Here is a 25,922-nt window from a genome sequence, read left to right on the forward strand (position 1 = left end):
TAAGAACAAAAAGTAAAGCTAAACATCTGTTCAGAGAAATTCTCGCCAACTATGCAGTGCTCATTGCACACAATGAAGTGGAACTTAAACAACATTGCAACAGCTTTTACAAAAGCTGATTGGGCGGAAGGCAGGTAGATTATCAGCCCTTTTGTCTTTTATTCTCTCCTGACTATCGCAGACCTTCCCTTTTGTTCTTTCCTTCCCTCCTTTCCCTGCCTCTTCACTTGCTTAAAACCTATTGTATCGTTAACTTTTACCAGTTCTGGTGAAAGGTCAGCGACCTGAAACGTGACCTCTGTTTCTCTCTCCTGACCTGCTGAATATTTCCAGCATTTTCTGTTTTTATTCGCAACAGCTTTTTGCAGACTTGTGATGAATTTAGACTATCCGTCTAAAGAAAACAGTGATCAAGGCACAGGGTGCATTGACTGCACCAGAAGTTTCAATAGGAAGTTGTACACAAATTCTGCTATCTAGGATCAACTGTATCTGATAACTTATCTCTAGATGACGAGCTAAAGTTTTGCATTGAAAGGCAACAACCGTATTCGGCCAATTGACTAAGCCTGTGTGGAATAATGGGAAATTAATATTGAACACAAAGATACTGAGAGGTACTAAGATTCTGAGGGGGTTTGACCTGGTAAATGCTGAGAGATTGTTTCCCCTGGCTGGAGAGTCTAGAACTCGGAGGCAGAGTCTCAGGATAAAGGGCCAGCCTTTTAAGCCTGAGATGAGGATTGTGAATTTTTGGAATTCTCTACCCTAAAGGGCTGTGGATGCTGAGTCGTTGAGTATATTCAAGGCTGAGATAGATAGATTTTTGGACTCTAGGGGAATCAAGGGATATGGGGATTGGGCAGGAAAGTGGAGTTGAGGTGGAAGATCATCCATGATCATATTGAATGGTGGAGCAGGCTGGAGGGGCCGTATGGCTGCCTCTTGCTCCTAATTATTATGTTCTTATACGGGTTTACCAAACATGCACGCTGCTGTATGGTAGCAAGACCTGACCACCTACAGCAGACAAGAGAGACCAATGTCTTTCGACACCTGCTGTCCTTTTATCAAGTGGGAAGACAACGTTCCTGACACCAAAGTACCCGGAAGCTAAGTTTCCAAGTCTAATACCATTTCTCAAACACACACACCTCCAGTGGCCTGGCCATCTATGTTGGATGGAAAATGGAAGCATTTCAAAGGATCTTTTAGATGGAAGCTTGCAAAGCTGCTGTGCCGACTGAGGCTCAGGTTGAATGATGTCTGCAGGAGGGCCTTAAACTTTTAACATCGATACTACAAGCTGGGAAGATGTGACACACTGAAGGGCTGTGCTGCATTGGGGAGCCAAAGAGGCTTGAGAGAGAGGATAGAGAAGAAAGCAAAGAGGAAAGCGCATCAGGCTTCAAGATTTAACACTTCTTCATCTAGCTCTGTGATTTACACTTGCAGCATCTGTGGCAAAGACTGTCACTCAAGAATTGGACCCTGCAGCTACTCATACTGCAGCATGGCAAAGTAACTGAATTTCTTTGGTGCTTATACCATCGTCTTTCGAGATGGACAGTTGCCATATAGTAGCCTGTTTCCAGTCTACCGGTAGCCCCCCCCCCCCGTGCCCAATGATCTCCCTCACGAGTGTCAATTCCTCACAGATCTCCCTAATCATTGAATATACTTGGTGCAGATAAAAAGCCATCTCATTCAGTTCCAAGCATCTTGGGTGATTAGCATCCTGGGGTACTGGTATTGATTGACTAATTGGGGTGAAGTCATCGATCAGGTCCATATGGGAGAACGGGCAATGATCCTTTTGGACAGCTCTATGGCTAGGAGCTTTCAATTATGTGCTTACATTTGACTGCATGAGCTCAGATGAGCTTGTTGGTCTGAAGTCGAGATTGGGTTCAATCTGATGTTGTGGTAATGTTTTGTCATTTGTTCTGGGGAGCAATTTTATGTTGAAAGATGGCATAGTGGAAGCATTGTTTTTTTTCCAAAGGGAATAGTAAAGGTTGTAAATACTGTTTTTGTATTGAGTATAGTTCATTTATATGTGTAATGTTAAATAAATTCAGCTGTTGGTCTATGGTCTGGTCATTCAGCCTTCCAAAGGAGGTCATATGGTGGCACATAATCTATTCCATACAGTGGTATGGGTTCTCTGTTCAACCCCTGGTATGCGCTATCTCTAACTCATAATGGACAAAGAAACACTTTTTTTTATTCTTAAGGGACTTATGGTCATTGAACCCAAGTGGTATATCGAAAAATGTAATGTACTTTATAATCTTGAGGACCTCTAACAAGTCGCCCCTCCACGTCTCAGCTTTAGCTAAGAATCCTAACTTCTCAAGTCTTCATGACGGTAACGCCTCATCACTGGTACACTGCCCTGCACCTTTTCCATTGCTTTTATATGCTTCCTATAATGGGTGGCCAAAGATGTACATCATCGTCCGTGAATATGAGGCTTCCCTTAGTGTCAGTAAGTGGGAGCTATCCCTACATCACTGACTATCCGTGATTTGAAAATTCCTTTTCTTTTTGCTTTTCTTCAACACATTAAGAAGAGCTTATTGGGTGATCCTTCTGCAGCCCTCCATTCCTTGACATTCTCTCCTACACTGAGATTCCACAATGTGCAAAAGCATTCTCCACCATCTCCCACTTGTACCATTTACATTCATGTATCCTTCCCCCATCTTGAGTCCTCCATTCAGCGAGATATGAATAAACTGATTTTTTTTAACAGATTTTCAAAAATGTGTATGATGTGATGAAGTAATTTAAGAACAGATATGTATCCATTCACGTGTGATGAACAGAATCATGTATGTTGAGCTTTTAGCTGTTCGCCTTTATTACAGGGGGTATAACTGTAAGGAAGACTTGCTGCAATTTTATAGGGCTTTGGTGAGACCACACCTGGAGTACTGTGTACAGTTTTGGTCTCCTTACCTCAGTAAGAATATACTTGCCTTGGAGAGGGTGCAACGAAGGTTTACTAGATTGATTCCTGGTATAATCATAGAATGGTTACAGCACAGATGGAGGCCATTCGGCCCATCGAGCCCGTGCCGGCATTCTTCAGGAGCACTTCAGCCAATCCCACTCTCTCGCCCTTTCCCATAGCCCTGCAAATATTTTTCCTTCGGTTACTTATCCAATTCCCTTTTGAAAGCTACGATTGAATCTGCTTCCACCAAACTTTCAGGAGAGTTGTCCCATGAGGAGAGATTGAGTAGAATGGGCCTATATTCCCTAGAGTTTAGGAGAATGAGGTGATCTCTTTCAAACATATATAATTCTTAAGGGGCTTGACCGGGTAGATGCTAAGAGGTTGTTTCCCCTGGCTGGAGTGTCTAGAACTAGGGGTCATAGTCTCAGGATAAGGGGTCGGCCATTTAGGACTGAGATTGGCAAGCAGTGACAGGATCGGACAAAGTCAACATGGATTTACAAAAGGTAAATCGTGCTTGACTAATCTACTGGAATTTTTTGAGGATATAACTGGTAAAATAGATAACGGAGAACCAGTGGATGTGGTGTATTTGGACTTTCGGAAGGCTTTCGATAAGGTCCCGCATAAGAGATTAGCGTGCAAAATTAAGGCACATGGGATTGGGGGCAAGGTATTGACTTGGATAGAGAACTGGTTGGCGGACAGAAAGCAAAGAGTTGGAATAAACGAGTCATTTTCTGAGTGGCAGGCAGTGACTAGTGGGGTACCGCAAGGATCGGTCCTAGGACCCCAGCTGTTCACAATATATATTAATGATCTGGACGAGGGAATTGGATGTAATATCTCCAAATTTGCAGACCACACAAAGCTGGGTGGGAGGGTATGCTGTGAGGAGGCTGTCGTGAAACTCCAGTACGATTTGGACAGGTTGGATGATTGGGCAGAAACATGGCAAATGCACTATAATGTGGATAAATGTGAAGTTATCCACTTTGGTGGCAAAAACAGGAAGGCAGATTATTATTTGAATGGCAATAGATTGGGAGAAGGGGAAGTGCAAAGATACCTGGGTGTTCTTGTGCACCAGTCGCTGAAGGTAAGCATGCAGGTGCAGCAGGCGGTTAAGAAGGCAAATGGTATGTTGGCCTTCGTAGCAAGAGGGTTCGAGTACAGGAACAAGGATGTCTTGCTGCAATTGTACAGGGCCTTGGTGAGACCGCACCTTGAGTATTGTGTGCAGTTTTGGTCGCCTTATCTGAGGAAGGACGTTCTTGCCATGGAAGGAGTGCAGCGAAGATTCACCAGGCTGATACCTGGGATGGCAGGAATGACTTATGAGGAGAGATTGTGTCGATTGGGCTTGTACTCACTGGAGTTTAGAAGATTGAGAGGGGATCTCATCGAAACGTATAAAATTCTGTCAGGCCTGGACAGACTAGGTGCAGGAAGGATGTTTCCGATGGTCGGGGAGTCCAGAACCAGGGGTCATAGTCTAAGGATAAGGGGTAAGCCATTTAGGACTGAAATGAGGAGGAATTTCTTCACCCAGAGAGTGGTGAACCTGTGGAATTCTCTGCCACAGAGGGCGGTGGAGGCCAGTTCATTAAATATATTCAAGAAAGAGTTGGATATATTTCTTGAGGCTAAAGGGATCAAGGGATATGGGGAGAAGGCAGGGACAGGGTACTGAATTTGGATGATCAGCCATGATCCCATTGAATGGCGGAGCAGGCTCGAGGGGCCGAATGGCCTACTCCTATTTCTTACATTCTTAAACAATTTGATTTAATAAACTTCTGCTTGTTGTATTGATCCTAATTAACTTGTGACTTTGTATCTTATTTGGTCAAAGCAGTTTGGAAATAAATGTGTTAAAATTTAATCTGTAAATAAGTCAAGTAGTGGAATTGGAACTAGTTTGCACAGCCTGTTAAGTTTTCTCTTGAAGTGAGAGTTAACATCAATTTGCAATTGTCTGCAACACAGTGCAGCTCAAAGCTTTATAGATTTTGTGATCATAGGACATGTCCAGCCTGAAAGAATTACTTAACAAGTCCAATAAAAGTACCATTGTCTGCGCTGCTATTACGAGCCTGGTACTTGAAGGAGCTTCGTTAGTGGAATTAACCCTTGTGGCCCCTTTTTTGTTGTACCAACTGATTTGACTCTGGTGGTTGAAGTAGCCATTATATGTAACAAAAATGTTTTGTATTGCTGTGTTTTTTGTCCTGTGTGTTTAAAATGGACTATTATATTTAAAGTTTCTGTAGGTTAAATGTAAGCTACAGGGTTTGAACGAGATCCAGTTTAACTACCACCGGGGTTAACTTTTTCTACACCAGTAGATGTATTTGATGTAACACCAAATGTTTTTTCTCATTTAAAAAAGTCATCCTAAATGTGTTTCTTTGACAAGGGACTGTTCTTTAGAATGGTTCATTGATCAAATACATTTCACTAATAAGTGATTTCTACTGCAGTTAATCTAAAAAGTCTGTGCAGTTCATGAATACAAGGTAATTTAAAGTAAATCTAAATTACATAGGATTACATAAGATATACGGCACAGAAACAGGCCATTCGGCCCAACCAGTCCATGCCGGCGTTTATGCTCCACTCGAGCCTCCTCCCGTCTTTCCTCATCTAAATCTATCAGCATAACCCTCTATTCCCTTCTCCCTCATATGCTTGTCCAGCCTCCTCTTAAATGCATCTATACTATTCGCTTCAACCACACCCTGTGGTAGCGAGTTCCCCATTCTCGCCACTCTTTGGATAAAGAAGTTTCTTCTGAATTCCCTATTGGATTTCTTGGTGACTATCTTATATTGATGGGCTCTAGTTATGCTCTTCCCCACAAGTGGAAACATTCTCTCTCTATCCACTCTATCAAAACTTTTCATAATTTTAAAGACCTCTATTAGGTCACCTCTCAGCTGCCTTTTTTCAAGAGAAAAGAGACCCAGCCTGTTCATCCTTTCCTGATATGTATACCCTTGCATTTCTGGTATCATCCATGTAAATCTTCTCTGCACCCTCTCCAGTGCCTGTATATCCTTTTTATAATATGGCGACCAGAACTGTACGCAGTACTCCAAGTGTGGTCTAACCAAGGTTGGATACAGGTTTAGCATAACTTCCCTACTTTTCAATTCTATCCCTCTAGAAATAAACCCTAGTGCTTGTTTTTTTTTACGGCCTTGCTAACCTGTGTCACAACTTTGTGATGTGTGTATTTGTACTCTGAGATCCCTTTATTCCCCTATCCCACCTAGACTCACACCCTCCAAGTGATGTGACCTCCCTATTCTTCCAACCAAAATGTAATACCTCACATTTATCTGTGTTGAACTTCATTTGCCAATTATATGCCCATTCTGCAAGTTTATTTATGTCCTGTAAGTTGTTGCAGTCCTCCTCAGTATTGATTATCCCCCCCAATTTGGTCATCTGCAAATTTAGAAATTGTGTTTTTGATTCCAAAGTCTAAATTGTGAACAGATGTGGTCCCAGCTCTGATCCTTATGGAACACCACTACGCACCTTCTGCCACTGTGAATAGCCAAATTTGCTGCTGATACAAAGATAGGTGGGAAAGCAAATTGTGTGGAGGACACAAAGGCCTAGAAATTCAGTTGGGCGCGGCAGCCATTAGCGCCTTAGGAGGAGTAGATTTCGAGCGCTAGGCGCTTAGCGGCCGGGCGCAGCGCGATCTGCGCCTCGCCCCAACTTCAGTACACATTTAGCGCCGGCGCAAAGTCTTGTGCGCGCGCAGCAGGGCGCGCACATCATGACGTCATTTGCTAGTGCAACGCCTTTTGTGCGCCCCGAACCGGAACTTCACTCGCGCCGGCCCATTGTGCGCCGGGCGGCCCGAGCGACTGTGAAGTGGAACGGTACACAGCCCAGCCGGGCCGCGGGGAGCGCAAATTAAAGGGCACTTACCCAGCAGTATAAAGGCCAGCCATTTTGCAGCATTCACTCTTGTGCAACGGTTTTTTGGACAGAGACCAAGGAGGAGAGTTTACTGGTTTGGACCAACACTTGGACAGGTATTTTTGGCTCAGGCCAGAGCTTGCCAATTATCTTTGCCTTCATTCAGAGCTCAGTGTTTGCCAGCATATAATGGGGGCTGCATTGGGTGGCAACGCTGAATTTCAGCCTTATGCCAGAAGGGCTTACAGACGCCGTGAGAGAGTGGCAGCCCTGGCTAGACGCAGAGGGGGCAACAGGCGTCGCCAACTGAGGCCTTACCCACGCAGGGTATACCGCCAGCAGACCTCCTATCTGACCATGTCTGCCGCGATGTGTGTTAGGAGGCTGCGATTCCAAAGGGAGGTGGTTGCAGACATCTGCCGGCTGCTTCAGAGAGATCTGCAGCCACAGCTGATGCGCAGGACGTCTCTGTCGGTGGCAGTGAAGGTGACGGTGGCTCTCAACTTCTATGCCACCGGCTCCTTCCAATCCGCTACTGGGGACATCGCTAACATCTCCCAGTTCGCCGTGCATTGCTGCATCCGCCAGGTGACCAAAGCCCTTTTCAGAAGGAGACATCAATTCACCTCCTTCCCCATGACCCTGGACAAGCAGCAGCAGCGTGCAGTGGGGTTTGCAAGAATAGCGGGCTTCCCCATGGTGCAGGGCGCCATTGACTGCACGCATGTGGCTTTGCGGGCACCTCTTGAGCATGCCGAGGATTACCGCAACCGGAAGGGCTACCATTCCCTCAATGTACAGCTGGTGTGTGACCACAGGCAGCGCATCCTAGCTGTCAATGCCCGCTTTCCAGGCAGCAGCCACGATGCCTTTATCCTGCGACAGACAACTGTGGCTGACATGTTCCAGGCACAGCCTCCCCCAAGAGGATGGCTTATCGGGGACAAAGGCTATCCTTTGTGTACCTGGCTCATGACCCCGCTCCGCGCGCCCACGACCCCTGCTGAAGAGGCATACAACGAGAGCCATCAAGCGACGAGGAACCTCATAGAACAAACAATCGGCGTGCTCAAGCAACGGTTCCGCTGTCTCGATCGCTCCGGGGGAGCCCTCCAGTATTCGCAGGATCGAGTCTCCCAATTCGTCGTCGTTTGCTGCATGCTGCACAACCTGGCTATCCGCAGGACTCCGGCACTGCCACCTCACGTTGGACCACCACCTCAGGAGGAGGAGCAGGAGGACGAGGAGTACCAGCCCAGGAGGGAGGCACAAGGTCCAAGGGCCGCCCGTCGGCGGCTTATTGAACGTCACTTCTAGGCCCCCTGTCAGGGAATGGCTTGTGCCAATGATAGAACATGATTGCAGCCGCTCCGCTAGCCCTCAGCCGGTTAAGGCAACAAACACTTCAAAGATCAAACATGGACAATGTGAATAAATAAAATGGTTTATTGTACAAACTCTGGGCCCTTCCCACATGAAAACCAAAAACCGACGAAACCCCCAAAAAACACTCTCACACACATTACTCGCTCCCACAACCTGGAGAGGATTAACAAAATAGGGCAACTAAAATGGCCGTCATTCTCGGCCTTCGTCAAAAACAAACATCACATCATCGGCCTTCAAAAAACAAACATCCAATTCTCGGCCTCAAGAAACAAACACAAATGGCCACACATTTGACTATTTGGCCCGCTAGGGCGATGCCTTGGCCATCTTTGGGTGGCCCCTGCCCGCCCTGCTGCTCCGCCTCAAAGTAAGGCCATTGGCTGCTGCAAGGCTGGGGGCAGGCTCCTGAGGGGCACATGTCGTGACGGCAGATGCCCTTGGGGGTCGGCCTAGTCGAGGTCTGGCCATCGAGCGGGCGGCTGTTGATTGCTGCAGCTGTGGCTGGCCAGCATCAGTCGCTGCAGCAGCTCCTGGCAGCTCCACTGGGGGACTGGCAGTGGCGGCTGGAGGAATGGTGGCAAGCTGGCGGATGGCAGGCGCTCGCTGGTCGCCTGAGACACTGGCACTCGCCCGGGCCAGCACTGCAGCATGCGCACCAATCTGCCAAGGGACAGACCGCTGTGCTGCTGCAGCGCGCCGGGTGCCCTGGCGATGCCTGGCTGACACAGCGAGTGTGGCAGCAGTGAGTGCCCGTGTTGACCTGTTCACTGACCGCATCAGAGCAGCCAGTGACTGGACGGCACCACTGATCACCTGGCCAGTCGCTGTCAGAGCTGCCCCGAATTCCGCCCGACTCGCTGCCTGATCTGCCCGGTATTCCGCCCGACTGGTGGCCTCTGAGGGCCCGAACTCGGCCACACTCAGAGAGAGGGAATCGATGGACTCAGGCAACCGTGCCACTGCCGCCATGAGCTCCGTGTACCGGTGCTCCAAGTCCGCGGACAAGTCTTCGAGGCGTTCCATCTCCTCGGCGAAGAGCATCTCCTGACTGGAGGCCGGACTCTCCCTCTGGGGAGAAGGCCGCCGAGCTGGCCGACCCTTCCTGCGTTGCTGGAGGCCGCTGGGCCCAGCAATTGGACTCCCCTCCGACGCTTCCCCCCTCTGGGGAGAAGGCCGCCGAGCTTCCACCCCCCTCCCGCCTTTCTGCAGCCCGCAGGTCCCAGGAGCTCCCCTCCCCTTCGACACTTCCGCCACGCTGCCCTCCAGGGAAGACGTGTCCCCTACATTGGCCTGGGTGGCCACGGCTGAGGGTTCCCCTGATGGGCCGCCTTCCTCTTGCTCCTCCTCCTGCTCCTCTTCGGAGGGTCTGTCACTGGCAAGTTCAGGGACCTCCTCTTCACCATCTGAAAGCAGGAAGGCACAAGAGTAGCTTTAGAGTGAGGAGAGGGCGTCAGTGCGGGATGCATGAGTGGTGGCATTCAGCGCATTGGTCGGACAGTGGCAAAGGATGTAGATCTGATGCGCAAGTGGGACGAGAGAGGTGCAAAAGGTGATGTCCTTACCATTGCTGCCCAGAACAGGGTCGGCATCTCCACATGCAACGGGCCCAATCACCCGGCCACCCATGAGGCGCTCCACGCGATGTTGCAGGTCGGTGAGTGGCTGGATATGGGGTCGGCCTCCCCCGGTCGCAGTCCGGCTCTTGCGATTATTCGCCAGCTTGGCCTGCAAGAGAAAGGACGGCCTCTAAGTACAGTGTGTCGCCGTGATCTTGTGTGCACTGCCTCCCATGGTGGAATAGCCTGGCCAGTGTGTCGCCGTGATCTTGTGTGCACTGCCTCCCATGGTGGAATAGCCTGGCCAGTGTGTCGCCATGATCTGGTGTGCAATGCCTCCCATGGTGGAATAGCTTGGCCAGTGTGTTCAGTGCAGAATGTGCAATTGATGCTCATGCCTGTCCCATAGCTGCTGGATGAAGGCTGGCCATTAGAGCTTTCAGGTCCCTTTGCCCATAATGTGAGGTGCACATGCAAGGATGAGGAGGTCACTGGAAAGGGTACTCACCCTGACAATGCGTGTGAGGTCATTTAACTTTTTGCGGCATTGGGCACCGCTCCTGGGGACGTCGCTGTTGGCTGACAGCTTGGTGGCGACATGCCTCCAGGCTCTCCTGTAGACGCGGACCGTCGCCTTCTTGCCATTGTCCGGGTACAAAACATGGTGCCTCTTCTCCACAGCAGCAATCAGCACACTCGGATCACGCTTTGAGAAGTGCTGCGCACGTTCACGGGCCTTCTCCATGTCTTCAGGCGCTATTTGGGTCCAGCAGCAGTGTTCAGGTCTAGCTGGAGGGCTCCACTATCCAGGGCGTGGCAGCAGACACAGTCGACCCTTCCCCCTTAAGAGCTGGCCGGCGCCAGGGTGTCTGCTGTCAATCACGAGATGGCCGCACCTGCGCTGCGCCCGGCCTCGGAGCTATCGATCACCACCTCCGGCTTAGCGCCCAAAGAGAGGCGTCCAGCAGCAGTTTTAGCGCTCGCCCGAACTCCTAGGGCGAAGCTAATGAATATCGGAGAAGTGGCATCGATTTGGCGGCGGCCGCAAACTTTAGCGGACGCCCCACTTTAGCGCCCCAAAAGTGGCGTCAATGAATTTCTAGGCCAAAGAATCTCCAAAGGGATATAGATAGGCTAAGTGAGTGGGCAAAAATCTGGCAGATGGAGTATAATGTGGGAACATGCAAGGTTATCCACTTTGGTAGGAAAAATAAAAAAGCAAATTATTATTTAAATGGGGAGAGATTACAAAATGCTGAGGTACAGAGTGATCTGGGGGCCCTTGTACATGAATCACAAAAAGTTAAAATGCAGATACAGAAAGTAATTAGGAAGGCAAATGGAGTGTTGGCCTTTATTGCAAAGGGAATGGAGTATAAAAGTAGGGAAGTCCTGTTACAACTGTACAGGGTGTTGGTGAGACCGCACCTGGAGTACTGCGTACAGTTTTGGTCTCCTTATTTATGGAAGGATATACTTGCATTGGAGGCAGTTCAGAGAAGGTTCATGGGTTGATTCCGGAGATGAAGGGGTTGTCTTATGAAGAAAGGTTGAGCAGGTTGGGCCTATACTCATTGGAGTTTAGAAGAATGAGAGGGGATCTTATTGAAACATATAAGATTCTGAAGGGGCTTGACAGGGTAGATGCAGAGAGGATGTTTCCCCTCGTGGGGGAATCTAGAACTAGGGGGCATCATTTCAGAATAAGGGGGCACCCTTTTAAATCGGAAATGAGGAGAAATTTCTTCTCTGAGGGTCGTGAATCTTTGGAATCTCTTCCCCAGAGAGCTGTGGAGGCTGGGTCATTGAATATATTTAAGGTAGAGATAGACAGATTTTTGAACGATAAGGGAGTCCAGGGTTATGGGGAGCGGGCAGGGAAGTGGAGTTGAGGCCAAGATCAGATCAGCCAAGATCTTATTGAATGGCGGAGCAGGCTCGAGGGGCCAAATGACCTGCTCCTGCATCTTATGTTTACTCCTACTCTCTGCTTTCTGTCCTGAAGCCAGACAGCAATCCATTCTGCTACTTGTCCCTTGACTCCACATTCTCTGACCATGTTCATCAGTCTATTATGTGGTACCTTATCAAAGGCCTTTTGAAAATCCAGATAAATTACATCTACTGCATTACCATTGTCTACCCTCTCTGTCTCTACTACCTTTTCAAAAAAATCAATAATGTTGGTCAAGCAAGACTTGGGGAAGAAGTGAGGAAGATGGCTTGGTTTGGGTTCTTCTGTTGACACTAAAATGACTTTAATCCCGTTTATGGATGGGCTATTGAGATATATATGGATGGAGTGGAACTGTCCCCAGTTGAGAGAGATTGCAACAGGCCTGTGTGGCAAGAGGGTTGGGACAGTTTTATATTGTATCTCCTGAGTGATGTATATCGCACAACAAATTCTTCAGTCTTTAAACATGCTGAGGCTATGTTAATTGTTGTCGTCAGCAGCTTGGAGCTTCACAATAATATCTAAACTTTTTAACTCGGGCGGTGTGACTGATGGACTATGGCACAGTGCATTGGAGCTTAAACACACTGCACCAGAGTGGAAGGGCATAGGCTTTCCCCTCTTTGCTGACTTCCTCATTTATTTGGCCCAGAGTTGCCAAATAGAGGCCGAGCAGTTTCTTCACAAGATGAGAAAATGGAGAAGGACAAGAACCCAACTATTCATGCCCTGCTCCTAGTAGCCAGTTTCAGAGCCATGTTTTCAAGTGTCTGGAAGTAAACCACCCATCCACTCTCTTGTCTACAAATATTTCGAGGGATAGGGTGATTTTGCAAAATAAAATCAGTTCCAGTTGTTTATCATTTCTGTTTTTATAGACTTTTTATCATGAAGAGAATTATTACTAAACAGGAAAACAGCCCAACATTTAACAATTAAGTCACTTTTACTGTAATGTGTTAATCTTTTTCAGAACTTTTGATCAAAGAGCTTTGTGAACTCCATGGCTTCTACTTGGGAGAAGATTAGAGATTTTTATGACTGGGCAGTGGAAAATGGAGGTAAGAAAACCAGCATTCCAGTGTGCCCTCGAGAAGCTAATTCATTGCCGTGTGTAACAGGTATAGGGTGTGGTTTGCAGGACAGAAATAGGAGGATGAAAATGGGCTGTACATTCCACAATTTGTGTCTGTTTCCTTTGACATTAGTAATTGCTCCAGTCTTTTAGTTGTTGGTGCATGGATTACTTTGGCACAGGGAATAATTGAGAAGCGAGATCATTGATATTCTTGAGGGAAAATGGATAAATATTTGAAGCAGAGGGAAATACAGGGCTGTGTGGAGAGCGTGGGGCAGTGGAATTGGTTTTCATTCATCTGGCAAGCCATTGTCATGGATTGAATGTCTGCTTTTTTTTAAATTCATTCACAGGAATTGGGCATCACTGGCAAGGCCAGCATTTATTGCCCATCCCTAATTGCCCTTGAGAAGGTGGTGGTGAGCCGCCTTCTTGAACCATTGCAGTCCCTGTGGTGAAGGTACACTCATAGTGTTGTGGGGGGGAGGGGGGTGTTCCAGGATTTTGACCCAGCGACAATGAAAAAACAACAATATATTTCCAAGTCAGGATGGTGTGTGACTTGGAGGGGAACTTGGAGGTGGTGGGGTTCACATGCACCTGCTGCCCTTGTCCTTCTAGATGGTAGAGGTTGTGGGTTTAGGAGGTGCTGTTGAAGAAGCCTTGACGAGTTGCTGCAGTGCACCTTGTAGATGGTACGCACTGCAGCCACGATGCGCCGGTGGTGGAGGGAGTGAATGTTTAAGGTGGTGGATGGGGTGCCAATCAAGCAGGCTGCTTTGTCCTGGATGGTGTTGAGCATCTTGAGTGTTGGAGCTGCACTCATCCAGCCAAGTGGAGCGTACTCCATCACCCTCCGGATTTGTGCCTTGTAGATGGTGGAAAGGCTTTGGAGAGTCCGGGGGTGAGACACTCGCCGCAGAATACCCAGTCTCTGACCTCTTGTGACCACATTATTTTTGTGGCTGGTCCAGTTAAGTTTCTGGTCAATGGTAACCCTCGGGATGTTGATGGTGGGCGATTCGGCAATGGTAATGCCATTAAACATCAAGGGGAGGTAGTTAGACTTTCTCTTGTTGGAGATAGTCATTGCCTGGCACTTGTGTGATGCGAATGTTACTTGCCACTTATCAGCCCAAGCCTGAATGTTGTTCAGGTCTAGTTGCATGCGGGCACAGATTGCTTCATTATCTGAGGAGTTGTGAATGGAACTGACTATTGCAATCATCAGCGAACATCCCCACTTCTGATCTTATGGAGAGAAGGTCATTGATGAAGCGGCTGCCTATAATCTTCTTTGGTTCTGTCATTGTGAAGTAACTAAAGCCCTTCAGTCTTTTTGGCTTTAACACACTTGTAAGTATTTTTTTTATTATTGCAGTGCAGTGATATGCCAAAGGAGATTGCTCAAAGTCTTACCTTGCCATCAATAATATGCCCATGAATTTCTGCAGGCCTTCTGTGCATTTCTGCTGTATTGGGCTGAGCCCAGGACATGCCAGATCCCTGGCTTTTTAGTCAGTTCCTGGATTGGGGGTTTGGCAGGGCAGGGGCGGCAGGTGTGGTGGCGCAGTGGCTTCATTGGTCCAAAAGAGAAATTCTTCATACAGGTTAGGCCGCTACTCGTGTGCTGGTACAATGTCACAATAGCCAACCGTCTTGCTATGGCCCGCACCCGAGATGCTCCCCATGTAGCACGTGTGCCTACTGGCAATCTTCTTTAGTGCTCCACCTGTTAAAGGTGCTAAGCATTTATTAAAATTCTATTGAGTGACTTCAGGGAGTAGCAAATTTGGTTATGATGGAAGTTAATAATTGCTAATCAGTGCTTTGTTTCCTATATTTTAGAAATACTTGGCAGATAATGCACACCTGTGTTTCAGGTCCATTTTTCAAAGCAAAATGGTGTGTGCTTTATGTGGAAAAATAGGTTTTAAAATCTTGTGTACAGGTAGACTATCCTTTATCCGAAAACCTCGGGACCAGCCGAGTTTCGGATAAAGGAGAATTTCGGATTTCGGAAGGTGGGTCGGCGGGGGGTCGTGCGCACGACTTACGCTGACGCTCAGCGTAAGTCGGTCGGCGGGGGTCGGGGCCGGCGGGGTCCGCGGGGGGGTCGGCGGTTGTCGGGGCCGGCGGGGTCGGCGGTTGTCGGGGCCGGCGGGGTCCGCGGTTGTCGGGGCCGGCGGGGTCCGCGGGGGGGTCGGCGGTTGTCGGGGCTGGCGGGGTCGGCAGTTGTCGGGGCCCGCGGGGGGGTCGGCGGTTGTCGGGGTCGGCGGTTGTCGGGGCTGGGGGGGTCGGCGGTTGTCGGGGGCGGGGGGGTCGTGCGCACGACTTACCCTTTATCCGAACTTCCGAAACCGGAACCCTCTAAAAACCGGAGGTTTTTTCGTTTGTACGCACGACTTACGCTGAACGAAAAAAACTTCGGTTTTTAGAGGGTTTCGGTTTTCGGAAGTCCGGATAAAGGGTAGTCTACCTGTATTTGTAAGTTGAATTATTTTTAAAATTTTAATTGTCTCTCTTTTCAAAAAATTCTTTTCAGACAAGAGGACTGACCCCTGGTTCCTGGTTTACTCGCCCATTCCCGTTATTGTGACCTTCATAATCTACCTTCTAATCTGCAAATATGGACCAAAGTACATGCTGAGCCGAGAACCATTCAATCTGAAATATGTACTAATTGTTTACAATTTTGCTCTTGTCACCATTTCAGCTTACATTTTTTGGGAGGTACATATGTTTCTTTTTAATTGTTGTAATTGGAAGCCTTTTGCTTGTGCTGCAGGTGCTATTTGAACCACTTGCTTGCTTTCTTCTTAAAAAAACAAAAACAAATTGTTGTGTGGGTAAAGCAGTAGGCTGGTCCACTGTCCTTCATCTTTAGGATGTGGGTTTCATTCCACCTGAAGCAATAGGATGTAAGTTCAGTTTGTGTAGTGAAAGTCATCCCATAGTGCTGTTACTCCCAAAGTGCTGTTAGGTAGGAAGTTCCAGGAATTTGACCCAATGACTATGAAGGAACAGCGATATATATCCCAACAAGTCAGGATGGTGTGTAACTTGGAGATGCTGGTGTTCCCATGCGCCTGCTGCTCTTGTCCTTCTAGGTAGCAGAGCTCGAGGGTTTGGGCGGTACTGTTGAAGAAGCCTTGGCGAGTTGCTGCAGTGCATCTTGTAGATGATGCACACAGCAGGTACGGTGCGCCGGTGGTGGATGGGGTGCCGATCAAGTGGGCTGCTTTGTCCTGGATGGTGTCAAGCTTCTTGTGTGTTGTTGGAGCTGCACTCATCCAGGCAAGTGGAGAGTATTCCAACACACTCCTGACTTGTGCCTTGTAGGTGGTGGAAAGGCTTTGGGAAGTCCGGAGGTGAAACACTCGGCGCATTAACCAATTCCTCCACTAATTAGCAAATGCTTAGAGGAGGCTGGTATGGGGGAGGAGGGGTGAAATGGCCATCAAAATGAGAGATTGAAGGATTTTTACTGGTGTCTCACAACAACTCTGGTGGGAGACCAGCCAAACCCCCAGATAAAGGGCTTAGCCACCGTTTTCAGCCTTTTAGACCATTTCTCCAGATGTTTCTCCAGTCTCCCACTGAATCGTTGTGCAATTTCAGGGTTTATTAAGTGCCCCAATGGTTTAAGCAGTGATTACTGTGGCAGGATTGCTGTATCCTACAATGCTCCAGTATTTCCACTGATCACAATGTTGCTGCAAATGGTGGTGCACAAGTCACCCCGGTGACCATGAACATGATCTGTGGATAAATACTTCATTGTGCTTTTTACATCTAATTCCCAGCAATCTAGTTTTAACGCACAGTGTATAGTCCTGATGGACAATACTACAGATTTGTCTCTGACAGAAGCTTATTCCCCAACCTTAGTACAATGCTCTCGTGTATGCCACTGTCTTCGTGTGAACATGACAATTTAGATTCTGAAATGTGTATGGTGTAAATGGCAGTAGAAGTGGAGCAACCATAATCCTTTTGAAGATTAGCATAAAGACAGAAGAAGGTAGAGTTTCCGCTAGGTATCGGCCAAACCAGCACAAAATATCGAGGAATTTCAAGCGCAAGTTACATCCAGCGGAAATCAAGTTTCCGCAGTCTTTTGTGTTAGTTTAAAAAACATTGCGCTGGAAACCAGATCCGCCCCCAGATCGAAATAATCAGCATGGCGAGTTTCCACTAATAGCGCCCTTTTGAGGAGGCTCTTACAATTTAGCTTTTTTTTTGGGACGCAAGAGCATTCATAGGCCCCCTTTTAAAAAGTTTTTAAATATTACTCACAGGTAGTGGTCTAGACACACTCTCATTAAAAATGCTTATTTTTGTGGTAAACTCATTTTCAGCTGTATTAACAAACCTGCACCAGGCTACCCCCCTCAAGTATGTCACGGAATTTTTTTTGATGCAAGGACGGGGAAAAAAATTAAAAATTACGTGCTTAAAATACTGACCCCGATTGCGCTGGTTCACGGAAGATTTTACATGTGCGATTGTGCAAATGAGTTTGAGTGGAGACTTGAACCATAAATTCAATTCGGAAAGCCAGCGCAATTTGCAGTCAGATTGCTGATTGCGTCAAAAGCACAATTAATCTTGTGTTGAGGGGGTTCTCCATACGTTGGCTGTGTGATGTTGTGGGAAACCTGTTAAATGATGTCAAACCCCTGCAATGTTTGTCTGTGGCTCACCATTGAAGCTAGTGTATTTGGTGCGGCCTTTTAACTTTGACCTTGGAGTTTCTGCTTGGCGCCAATCTCTTGACAGATGTCCTTTGGATATTTGAATCCACATCTACAGAACAAGACTCAAGTTAGTTTGGTTATGAACTTGTGCCTTTTAGTATTTAACATATCAAGGGATTGAGAGAATTTTTCTGATTTTAGGACAAAGCTCAAGTAGCTATGAATGCCATTTCAATCCGTCAGTATTAAGTATCTGAAACACACTGAGGTGGATTTTCCTGCTTTTTATTTACTGGTAAAAGAAAGTGGAGGTGAGGGATGGCAACCTCCTAAGGTGGTATCATTTGATTTGAACTGAAGTGGTATTATACCACACGATTTGAACTGTGGTGACATCTGATTCTATTTCACTACTCATCACAAGGGTATTGTGCTTTTTATATATAAAATTAATAATCTGATCTTAATTTTTGATTCTAGTTCCTCGTGACGTCAATTCGTGCAAACTACAGCTATCTTTGCGAGCCTGTGGATTACAGCAACAGTGAGCTTGGCCTACGGGTAAGAAGCATGGATAGAAAAAGTGGTCATAACTGGGGTCTTGCCTTATTGCGAAATCTATAAGTAAATCAGGTGTCCAACAATTAAGTTTTGATCGATTTATGAAGTGGGGGGGAAGAGTTGTAGAATGGGCAGGTCTCTTTTTGCTTGTTGTTCGGTAGCGTAACAACGTGGGTTATTTCATTAAAAGAAGTGAGAACATTTTCCTATACAGATGTGATTTGATCACTGCACGGTTTCATTGTTGATTCAGAGTTAATACCATAACATTTCCGAGTTTGGAAGGGGGCTAATGGGTGAGACCTAAAGGCACAGCGACAAAATGTTTGCATTTACAAACTCTAACGAATTCAGATCTGCTGTAGATACTCTTTTCAGGGTTCAGCTTGCAGTCTGGACCAGATACTTGTGTCATTTGCACGTGTGTTTCTTCAATCTCTCTGAAGGCTGACCAGCTTAACAGTAGATGAGGTGAAGTTTGATTCAAGTCATCAGCTGCTTTATTCCACACAAGATAAATTGTACAGAGCAATAGGTATGATCATAGTCACTCAGTTCAAAAGCTATTTGTTTGTATAATTGTGCAAATAAAGAACTTGCAATGCTAGTTCCACTTTGGCGGGTTGTATTAAACAGAATAACCCCTCTGCATTCTTTCCTACAGCCCAGGACAGAGCCACCGTTCTTGCAGCTTCCTCCCCTTTTTTGAACCCTCTTGCAGCACTTTGCTGCCTCACTGACTTTGGTCTCTGTGTTCTAGTTTTTAAAATCCCCTCTCGCTGTATCAAAAAGCCTGGCCATCTTCTACTTCTCCACTCACAGGCTGATACATCAGAGATTACCAACACAATGGTATGAGGTGTCTTTCTGAATACCCAGACAAACTGACGGGTCGCTTACCGTTTGTTCACACCCTGGGAGAAGCAACTTTCAATTAGCATATTAACTAGTACGGTAGCAAAATACTGCAGACGCTGGAAATCCGAAATAACAACAGAAAATGCTGGAAAAACCCTTTTAAGGGTTTCGACCCGAAACGTCAACTCAAATTTCTCTCCACGGATGTTGCCTGACCTGCTGAGTTTTTCCAGCATTTTCTGTTGTTGTTTAGCATATTAACTACCTTTCTTCAGATGCCTTTAAAAAAAAAAAAACTCATGAGAATACATATTACCTTTTTAAAAAATCAGCATTAAAAATAACACTTTTTTCCAAAACCTTTCTGTGGAGAAATGGTCATACAATCCAGAAATGTGACGCTGTTTTGAAAAGCATGGCTTAAAAATACTTGCCGGTTCATATTTCTTAAAAAAAAAAAAAAAATTTTTTAGTTTCTTCCACCCACAAACAATGTGAACACAGCTGCTACTGATGGGAGTTCAAACATACTCTGAATGGGATTGCAATGTTGTATTGCAAGTGATTGATTGACAGTATGCAGTTGTCAAACTTGTGCTTCTCCCGGATGAAGATTTTGATTTTTCCTTCTCGGCCACTTCATAAAGGGAAGATGCTCAATAAATGTGAGACAACTTCTCTTCACCACCATCCCTGGCCTCCCTGAAGCAAGGAAAAACCATCGACTAAGCCAACCCAAATTGTTTTTGTGTGCTTTTTAGTTATAGAGCTGGTTGTGATTGTAAAGTGATTAAACCAGGAGAGAGAAATAAGAAAGAAGCGAGTAAAACATTAGAGCTGAAGGACAGGCTTAGGGTGTGTGGCCCAAATAAGCGTTCTTTATACAAACGCATGGAGTATAAGGAATAAATTGAATGAACTGCAGGCGTGAATTCAAATTGGAGGGTATGACATGGTAGCCATTACTGAGACATGGCTGCAAGACAGTCAGGAATGGGAACTAAATATACCAGACTTATAAGGGCTACAGGAAAGATGGGGAAAATGGCAGAGGGGGAGGAGTAGCCTTAGTGACTAAGGATGAAATCGCTCCAATGATAAGAGAGGATATAACGAGAGGTAAGCAGGCAGTGGAGACTTTATGGGTAGAATTAAGCAATAGGAAAGGATTTAAGACTGTAGTGGGAGCTGTGTATAGGCCCCCTGGTAGCAGCTGTGACGTGCTAGATTGTAAAAATGCAGTGTTTAGACAAGCATGTAGCAAAGGCTTAGTGATTTTAATGGGGAATTTTAACTTTCATATAGATTGGGGTAAGCAGACTAGCACCTGTCAGAAAGGTAGTGAATTTCTTGAGTGTGTCTAGGATAGTTTTCTACAACAATATGTCCTAGAGGCAACAAGGGGGCATGCCATATTAGATTTAGCAATGAGCCAGATTTAGTTAACAGCCTAACTGTGCATGAACATTTATCCAATAGCGATCATAACATGATCGAGTTCAATGTAGCATTTGAAAGGGAGAAACGCTTAACAGCTACTAAGATTCTAGATTTGGGTATGGCCGACTTCAACGGGATGAGACCGAGGCAGTACAAAGTAAACTGGACAAATCTGTTTATGGGTAAAACGACAGGAGATCAGTGGGAGATGTTCAAAAAAGAATTCAAGGTGATACAGAACCAGTTTATGCCCCTGAGGGGCAAGAGCTCTACTTGCAACAAAAAAAAGCTATGGACGATTCAAGAGGTGAGGGACAGCATAAAACTAAAAGAAAAAGCATACAAAAATGCAAATATTAGCGCACATCCTGGTGAATGGGAAAGATACGAAGAACAGCAAAGGCTCACTAAACAGACAGTAAGAGCTACAAAAAGGGAGTATGAAAAGAAACTTGCAAGGGATATCAAAATCAACACAGAATTTTTACAATTATATTAGGAAAAAGAGGGTAGTAAGGAGCAATGTTGGCCCCTTAAAAACTGAAAGCGGTAATAATTGTCAATGATAAGGAAATGGCGAACATGTTGAATAATTACTTTGCGTCAGTATTTACAGTAGAGGAAGAGGATAGCATGCCGGAAATACTAAGGAAACTAATATTGAATCAGGGACTCAATAAAATTAACGTAAGTAAAATAACAGTAATGAAGAAAATAATGGCACTAAAGAGTGAGAAATCCCCAGGACCAGATGGTTTCGCTCCCAGGATTTTAAAAGAAGTAGGTGAGCACATTGCAGATGCCCTAACTATAATCTTCCAAAGTTCTCTAGATTCAGGAACCGTTCCTTTAGATTGCAAAATTGCATATGTCACTCCATTATTTAAGAATGGCGAGAGATGGAAACCAGGGAATTAAAGACCAGTTAGCCTAACATCTGCTGTTCGGAAATTGCTGGAGTCTATAATTAAGGATAGGGTGACTGAACACCTCAAATTTTCAGTTGATCAGAGAGAGCCAGCGTGGATTTGTGAAAGGTAGGTCATGCCTGACAAACCTGATTGAATTTTTTGAGGGGGTGACTAAAGGAGGAGGTGACTAAAGTAGTGGACAGGGGAATGTCTATGGATGTTATTTATATGGACTTCCAGAAGGCATTTGATAAAGTCCCACAAAAGAGACTGTTCTCTAAGGTAGAAGCCCACGGAATTGAGGGCAAATTATTGACCTGGTTAGGAAATTGGCTGAGCAGCAGGAGACAGAGTAGTGATAATGGGCAAGTACTCAAATTGGCAAGATGTGACTAGTGGTGTTCCACAGGGATCTGTGTTGGGGCCTCAAATATTCACAGTATTTATTAGCAACTTAGATGATGGGATAGAAAGTCACATATCCAAATTTGCCGATGACACAAAGATAGGCAGCCTTGTAGGCAGTGTAGATGAAAGCATAAAATTACAAAGGGATAGTGACAGATTAAGTGAATGGGCAAAACTGTGGCAAAAGGATTTCAATGTAGGCAAATGTGAGGTCATCCACTTTGGACCTAAAAAGGATAGAACAGGGTACTTTCTAAATGGTGAAAAGCTAAAAACAGTGTTGGTCCAAAGAGACTTGGGGGTCCAGGTACATAGATCATTAAAATGTCATGAACAGGTACAGAAAACAATCAAAAAGGCTAATGGAATGCTGGCCTTTATATCTAGAGGACGAGAATACAAGGGGGGTAGAAGTTATGCTGTAGCTATACAAAGCCCTGGTTAGACCACTGTCGAAGTCTCGACTCCCGAGTAAGACTCTTTAAACACAAAGTATCGTCAAAGACAGGCTTTATTTACTTGCTTGCAAGGGAAGGGCTGTGTAGTCAAGGGCTACATCAGACCTCTTCGAAGTAAAACAGAATTTGTAACATATTTATACAAAACAGAAACGAACAGGCTTTCTATGCCACATGACATAGTATTGAATCATACCTGATTACAAAGGCACAGACCTTGCAAATTACTGAAACAACTTATTCCAGGCTTCGTTAGAATAATGAACAGAAATACCTTAAGATAAGATTAACTAATCCTTTATTATGGGATCCCTTTGTTCTCCCACTGTACCAACTGAACCTGTGGGCCGATGTTTACCTTCTCATGTCCATGGCTATTTATTTGGTAAACGAGGCTCCTTGCTAAGCTTATCTCCGATAAGGAGTACATATGTTGCATTCCTGAATTGCCTCATCCCTTTGAAACTGATTAGTGAATCATGCTGTTGGCCATTTTGAGTTTTTATTCTATGCCCAGGAAGCCATTTTGTGTCTAAGTGAGAAACTATACTTCCACACCACACCCAGGTAATACTGTGATCAGTTCTGGGCACCACACCTTAGGAAGGATATATTGGCCTTGGAGGGAGTGCAGTGTAGGTTTACCAAAATGATACCCAAACTTCAAGGATTAAGTTATGAGGAGAGATTACACAAATTAGGGTTGTATTCCCTAGAATTTAGAAGGTTAAGGGGTGATCTGATGGAAGTTTTCAAGATATTGAGGGGAACAGATCGGGTAAAGAGACAGAAACTATTTCCGCTGGTTGGAGATTCTAGGACTAGGGCAGAATCAAAAAATTAGAGCCAGACCTTTTCAGGAGTGAAATTAGGAAACACTTCTACACACACAGGGTGGTAGAAGTTTGGAACTCTCTTCAAATGGCAGTTGATGCTAAATGAATTGTTAATTTTAAATCTGAAATTGATAGCTTTTTGTTAACCAAAGGTTTTAAGGGATATGGGCCAAAGGCAGGGATATGGGCCATAGAGTTAGGTTGCAGATCAGCCATGATTTCATTGAATGTTGAAACCGGCTTGAGCGAATAAATGGCCTACTCCTGTTCCTGCGTTCCTATGGTTACTGAATGTCATTGACAGAAGCCTTAGAGAATGTTACTTGCCCGTTCTTTTGGATGATTAACGGTGTCATGTGGCAGGTTGATCTAGAAGGGAAAATTATAAATATATCTAATATGAACTACTGAGAATGTAAACTTATGAAAAGAAAATGATACATGTCACTATTTAAATAGGAATGGACTGCAGTATATCCGACAAAGACAGACTTGTCGATATAAAGAGTTAGCTTTCCGGGTGAGCCATTCCGCATGCCTGCTATTTATAATTTCTCATTACAGGCATAGTGTATTATTACTATTCATCAGCTTCTGTCACTGTTTAGCAAAAACTTCCTTTGTGGCTCTTTTGCACATCGCTGCCTCGGACTTCAACAACAGCAATTAAGTCTGCATTGTCACCGGGTGTGACTGATAACCCTGTTGCATGTTAGAACATGTCATAAGTGTACACAACTCTCCCAATTGAGTTTGAATGTGCAGTATTTAGATGTACTATCGACAAATACTGCACATTTATTGGAGCATAAAGGAAGCAAGTTCTAACGTTATCAATAAAGTTAAATGTGGAAATAAAAGCCTTTCCACAAGCTGAAAATTGGAATTTAATGCCTGTTGTAGAGATTCACGTATCTCTGGTAAACAGGATCAAGTGCAAACCAATATGGTGGGTATATTGGCCTAGAAATTCAGTATAGCCACGTTTGGGGCGCTACAGTCGGGCGGCCGCTAAAGTTTGCGCCCGGCGCAACTTCGCGCCACCTTCGCCGATATTCAGTGGCATCGCCCCAAGAGGTTGCTGCTGCGCTAAAGCAGGCGATGCACGACTATCATTAGGCACTAAGCCGGCGATCCGGGGCGCTAACACCGAGGACGGGCGCAGCGCAGGTGCGGCGAGTTGCTCAATGAAGGCAGACATGCTGGCGCCGGTCAGCTCTTAAAGGGGAAGGGTCGACTTGTTTGGCTGCCATGCCCTGCACACTGCAGCCCTGAAGCAAGGCCTGACCATTGCTGGTTCATCAGTTCTACGCCCTCAACCATGGGGAAGCCCGCTATTCTTCCAAAGCCGATTGCACGCTCTTGCTGCTTGTCCAGGGTCATGGGGAAGGAGATGTACTGACGTCTCCTTCTGAAAAGGGCATTGGTCACCTGGCGGATGCAGCAATGTACCGCGAACTGGGAGATGTTGGCAATGTCCCCAGTAGCGGATTGGAAGGAGCCAGTGGCATCGAAGTTGAGAGCCACCTTCACTGCCACTGATAGAGACGTCCTGCTCCTCAGCTGTGGCTGCAGATCTCTGTGAAGCAGGTGGCAGATCTCAGTGACCACCTCCCTTCTGAATCGCATCCTCCGAACACACTGCTCCTCAGACATGTTCAGATATGAGAACTGCTGGCGGTATACCCTGGGTGGGTAAGGCCTCCTGTGCCGACGTCTGTTGGCCAATCTCCGTCTGGCCATGACTGGCATTCAATTCAATTCAATTCAATTCAAATCGCTTTATTGGCATGACAAGTTACATCTTATGTTGCCAAAGCATCGAAAAACATTCATGTTTGTTCACAAAAATACAGATCTATCCATACAGTGTATAAACAGATATATCCCTGAGTGTATAAATATACTTTCATATAATTTATATATACTCTTTTCTTATATTTAGTGGTTGTCCCTCTGTTTATGGCAAGCTGTAACATAGTGTGCCGCTAGTGTTACGCAATTTCTCTCTTCCCCTAGTAGGTATGGGAGTTTTTGGTCGTCATTCAAATTTCTGAATTCCGGGCATATTTTTGTGAATTTTGGGTAGAAATTCTCCCTTATGCCCTGATATTTTCTACAAGCTGTGAGGAAGTGCATCTCTGTCTCCACCACTCCCTGACTGCAGTGAGAGCATATCCTGTCCTCTCTTGGTAGCCGGGTCTGCCTGTGTCTACCTTTTTCGATCGCCAGGTTATGTTCACTAAGTCTGTACATTGTTAAAGTTTTTCTCAGTTTGCTATCCTTTACCATGGTCAGGTAATCAGCCATGTTGTATTGTCTGTTTAGGGCCAAGTAGCAATTGAGTTTGCTTTGGGTTTTTGTTGTTTCTGCCCAATATGACAGATATTTTTCCTTTTGCTTAGCGACGATTGTGTTGGGTCGAATTCTTTGTGTTACGCTGTCACTGTCCTGGGGCTGGTTATTGTTAGTAGTGTTAGTAGTTACTTCACTGAGTCCCAGGACTAGTTGACTGAGGGTATTCTTCTTTATGGTCCTCTCTTGGCATTTCAGGGCTTCGTAATGATAGCATTGGGGGTTGCTCATTTCTAGGTGTTTCCAAAATTTGGTGGCTCTTTTTTGGATAGTGATTATTAATGGATATTGGCCTAGTTCTGCCCTGCATGCATTGTTTACGGTTTTCCTTTGAGTCCGGAGGATACTTTTACAGAATTCTGCATGTAGGATCTCAATTGGGTGTTTGTCCCATTTTGCAAATTCTTGTTGTGTTAGCGGTCCCCACACCTCACTGCCATAGAGTGCAATTGGTTCAATTACTGATTTGAAAATTTTGAGCCAAATGCTAATTGGGATTTCTATTTGGGAT

General features: G+C 45.7%; 1 protein-coding gene across 1 annotated transcript in view; it reads left to right on the forward strand.

Moving 5' to 3' along the window:
• The window catches only part of LOC147122206 (very long chain fatty acid elongase 4-like), a 72,197-nt gene that overhangs the window by 22,130 nt on the left and 24,145 nt on the right, over nucleotides 1–25,922 (forward strand). The window contains exons 2-4 of the mRNA XM_085983114.1: nucleotides 12,780–12,867; nucleotides 15,430–15,617; nucleotides 18,065–18,145. Of these exons, the coding sequence (XP_085839240.1) occupies nucleotides 12,810–12,867; nucleotides 15,430–15,617; nucleotides 18,065–18,145 (327 nt within the window). The 5' untranslated portion in view covers nucleotides 12,780–12,809. The remainder of the gene's footprint in view (nucleotides 1–12,779; nucleotides 12,868–15,429; nucleotides 15,618–18,064; nucleotides 18,146–25,922) is intronic.

Source organism: Somniosus microcephalus, chromosome 3 (genome assembly GCF_052327205.1).
Source record: "Somniosus microcephalus isolate GS21.2 chromosome 3, FLI_Smic_1.0, whole genome shotgun sequence".
Lineage (NCBI taxonomy): Eukaryota > Metazoa > Chordata > Chondrichthyes > Squaliformes > Somniosidae > Somniosus > Somniosus microcephalus.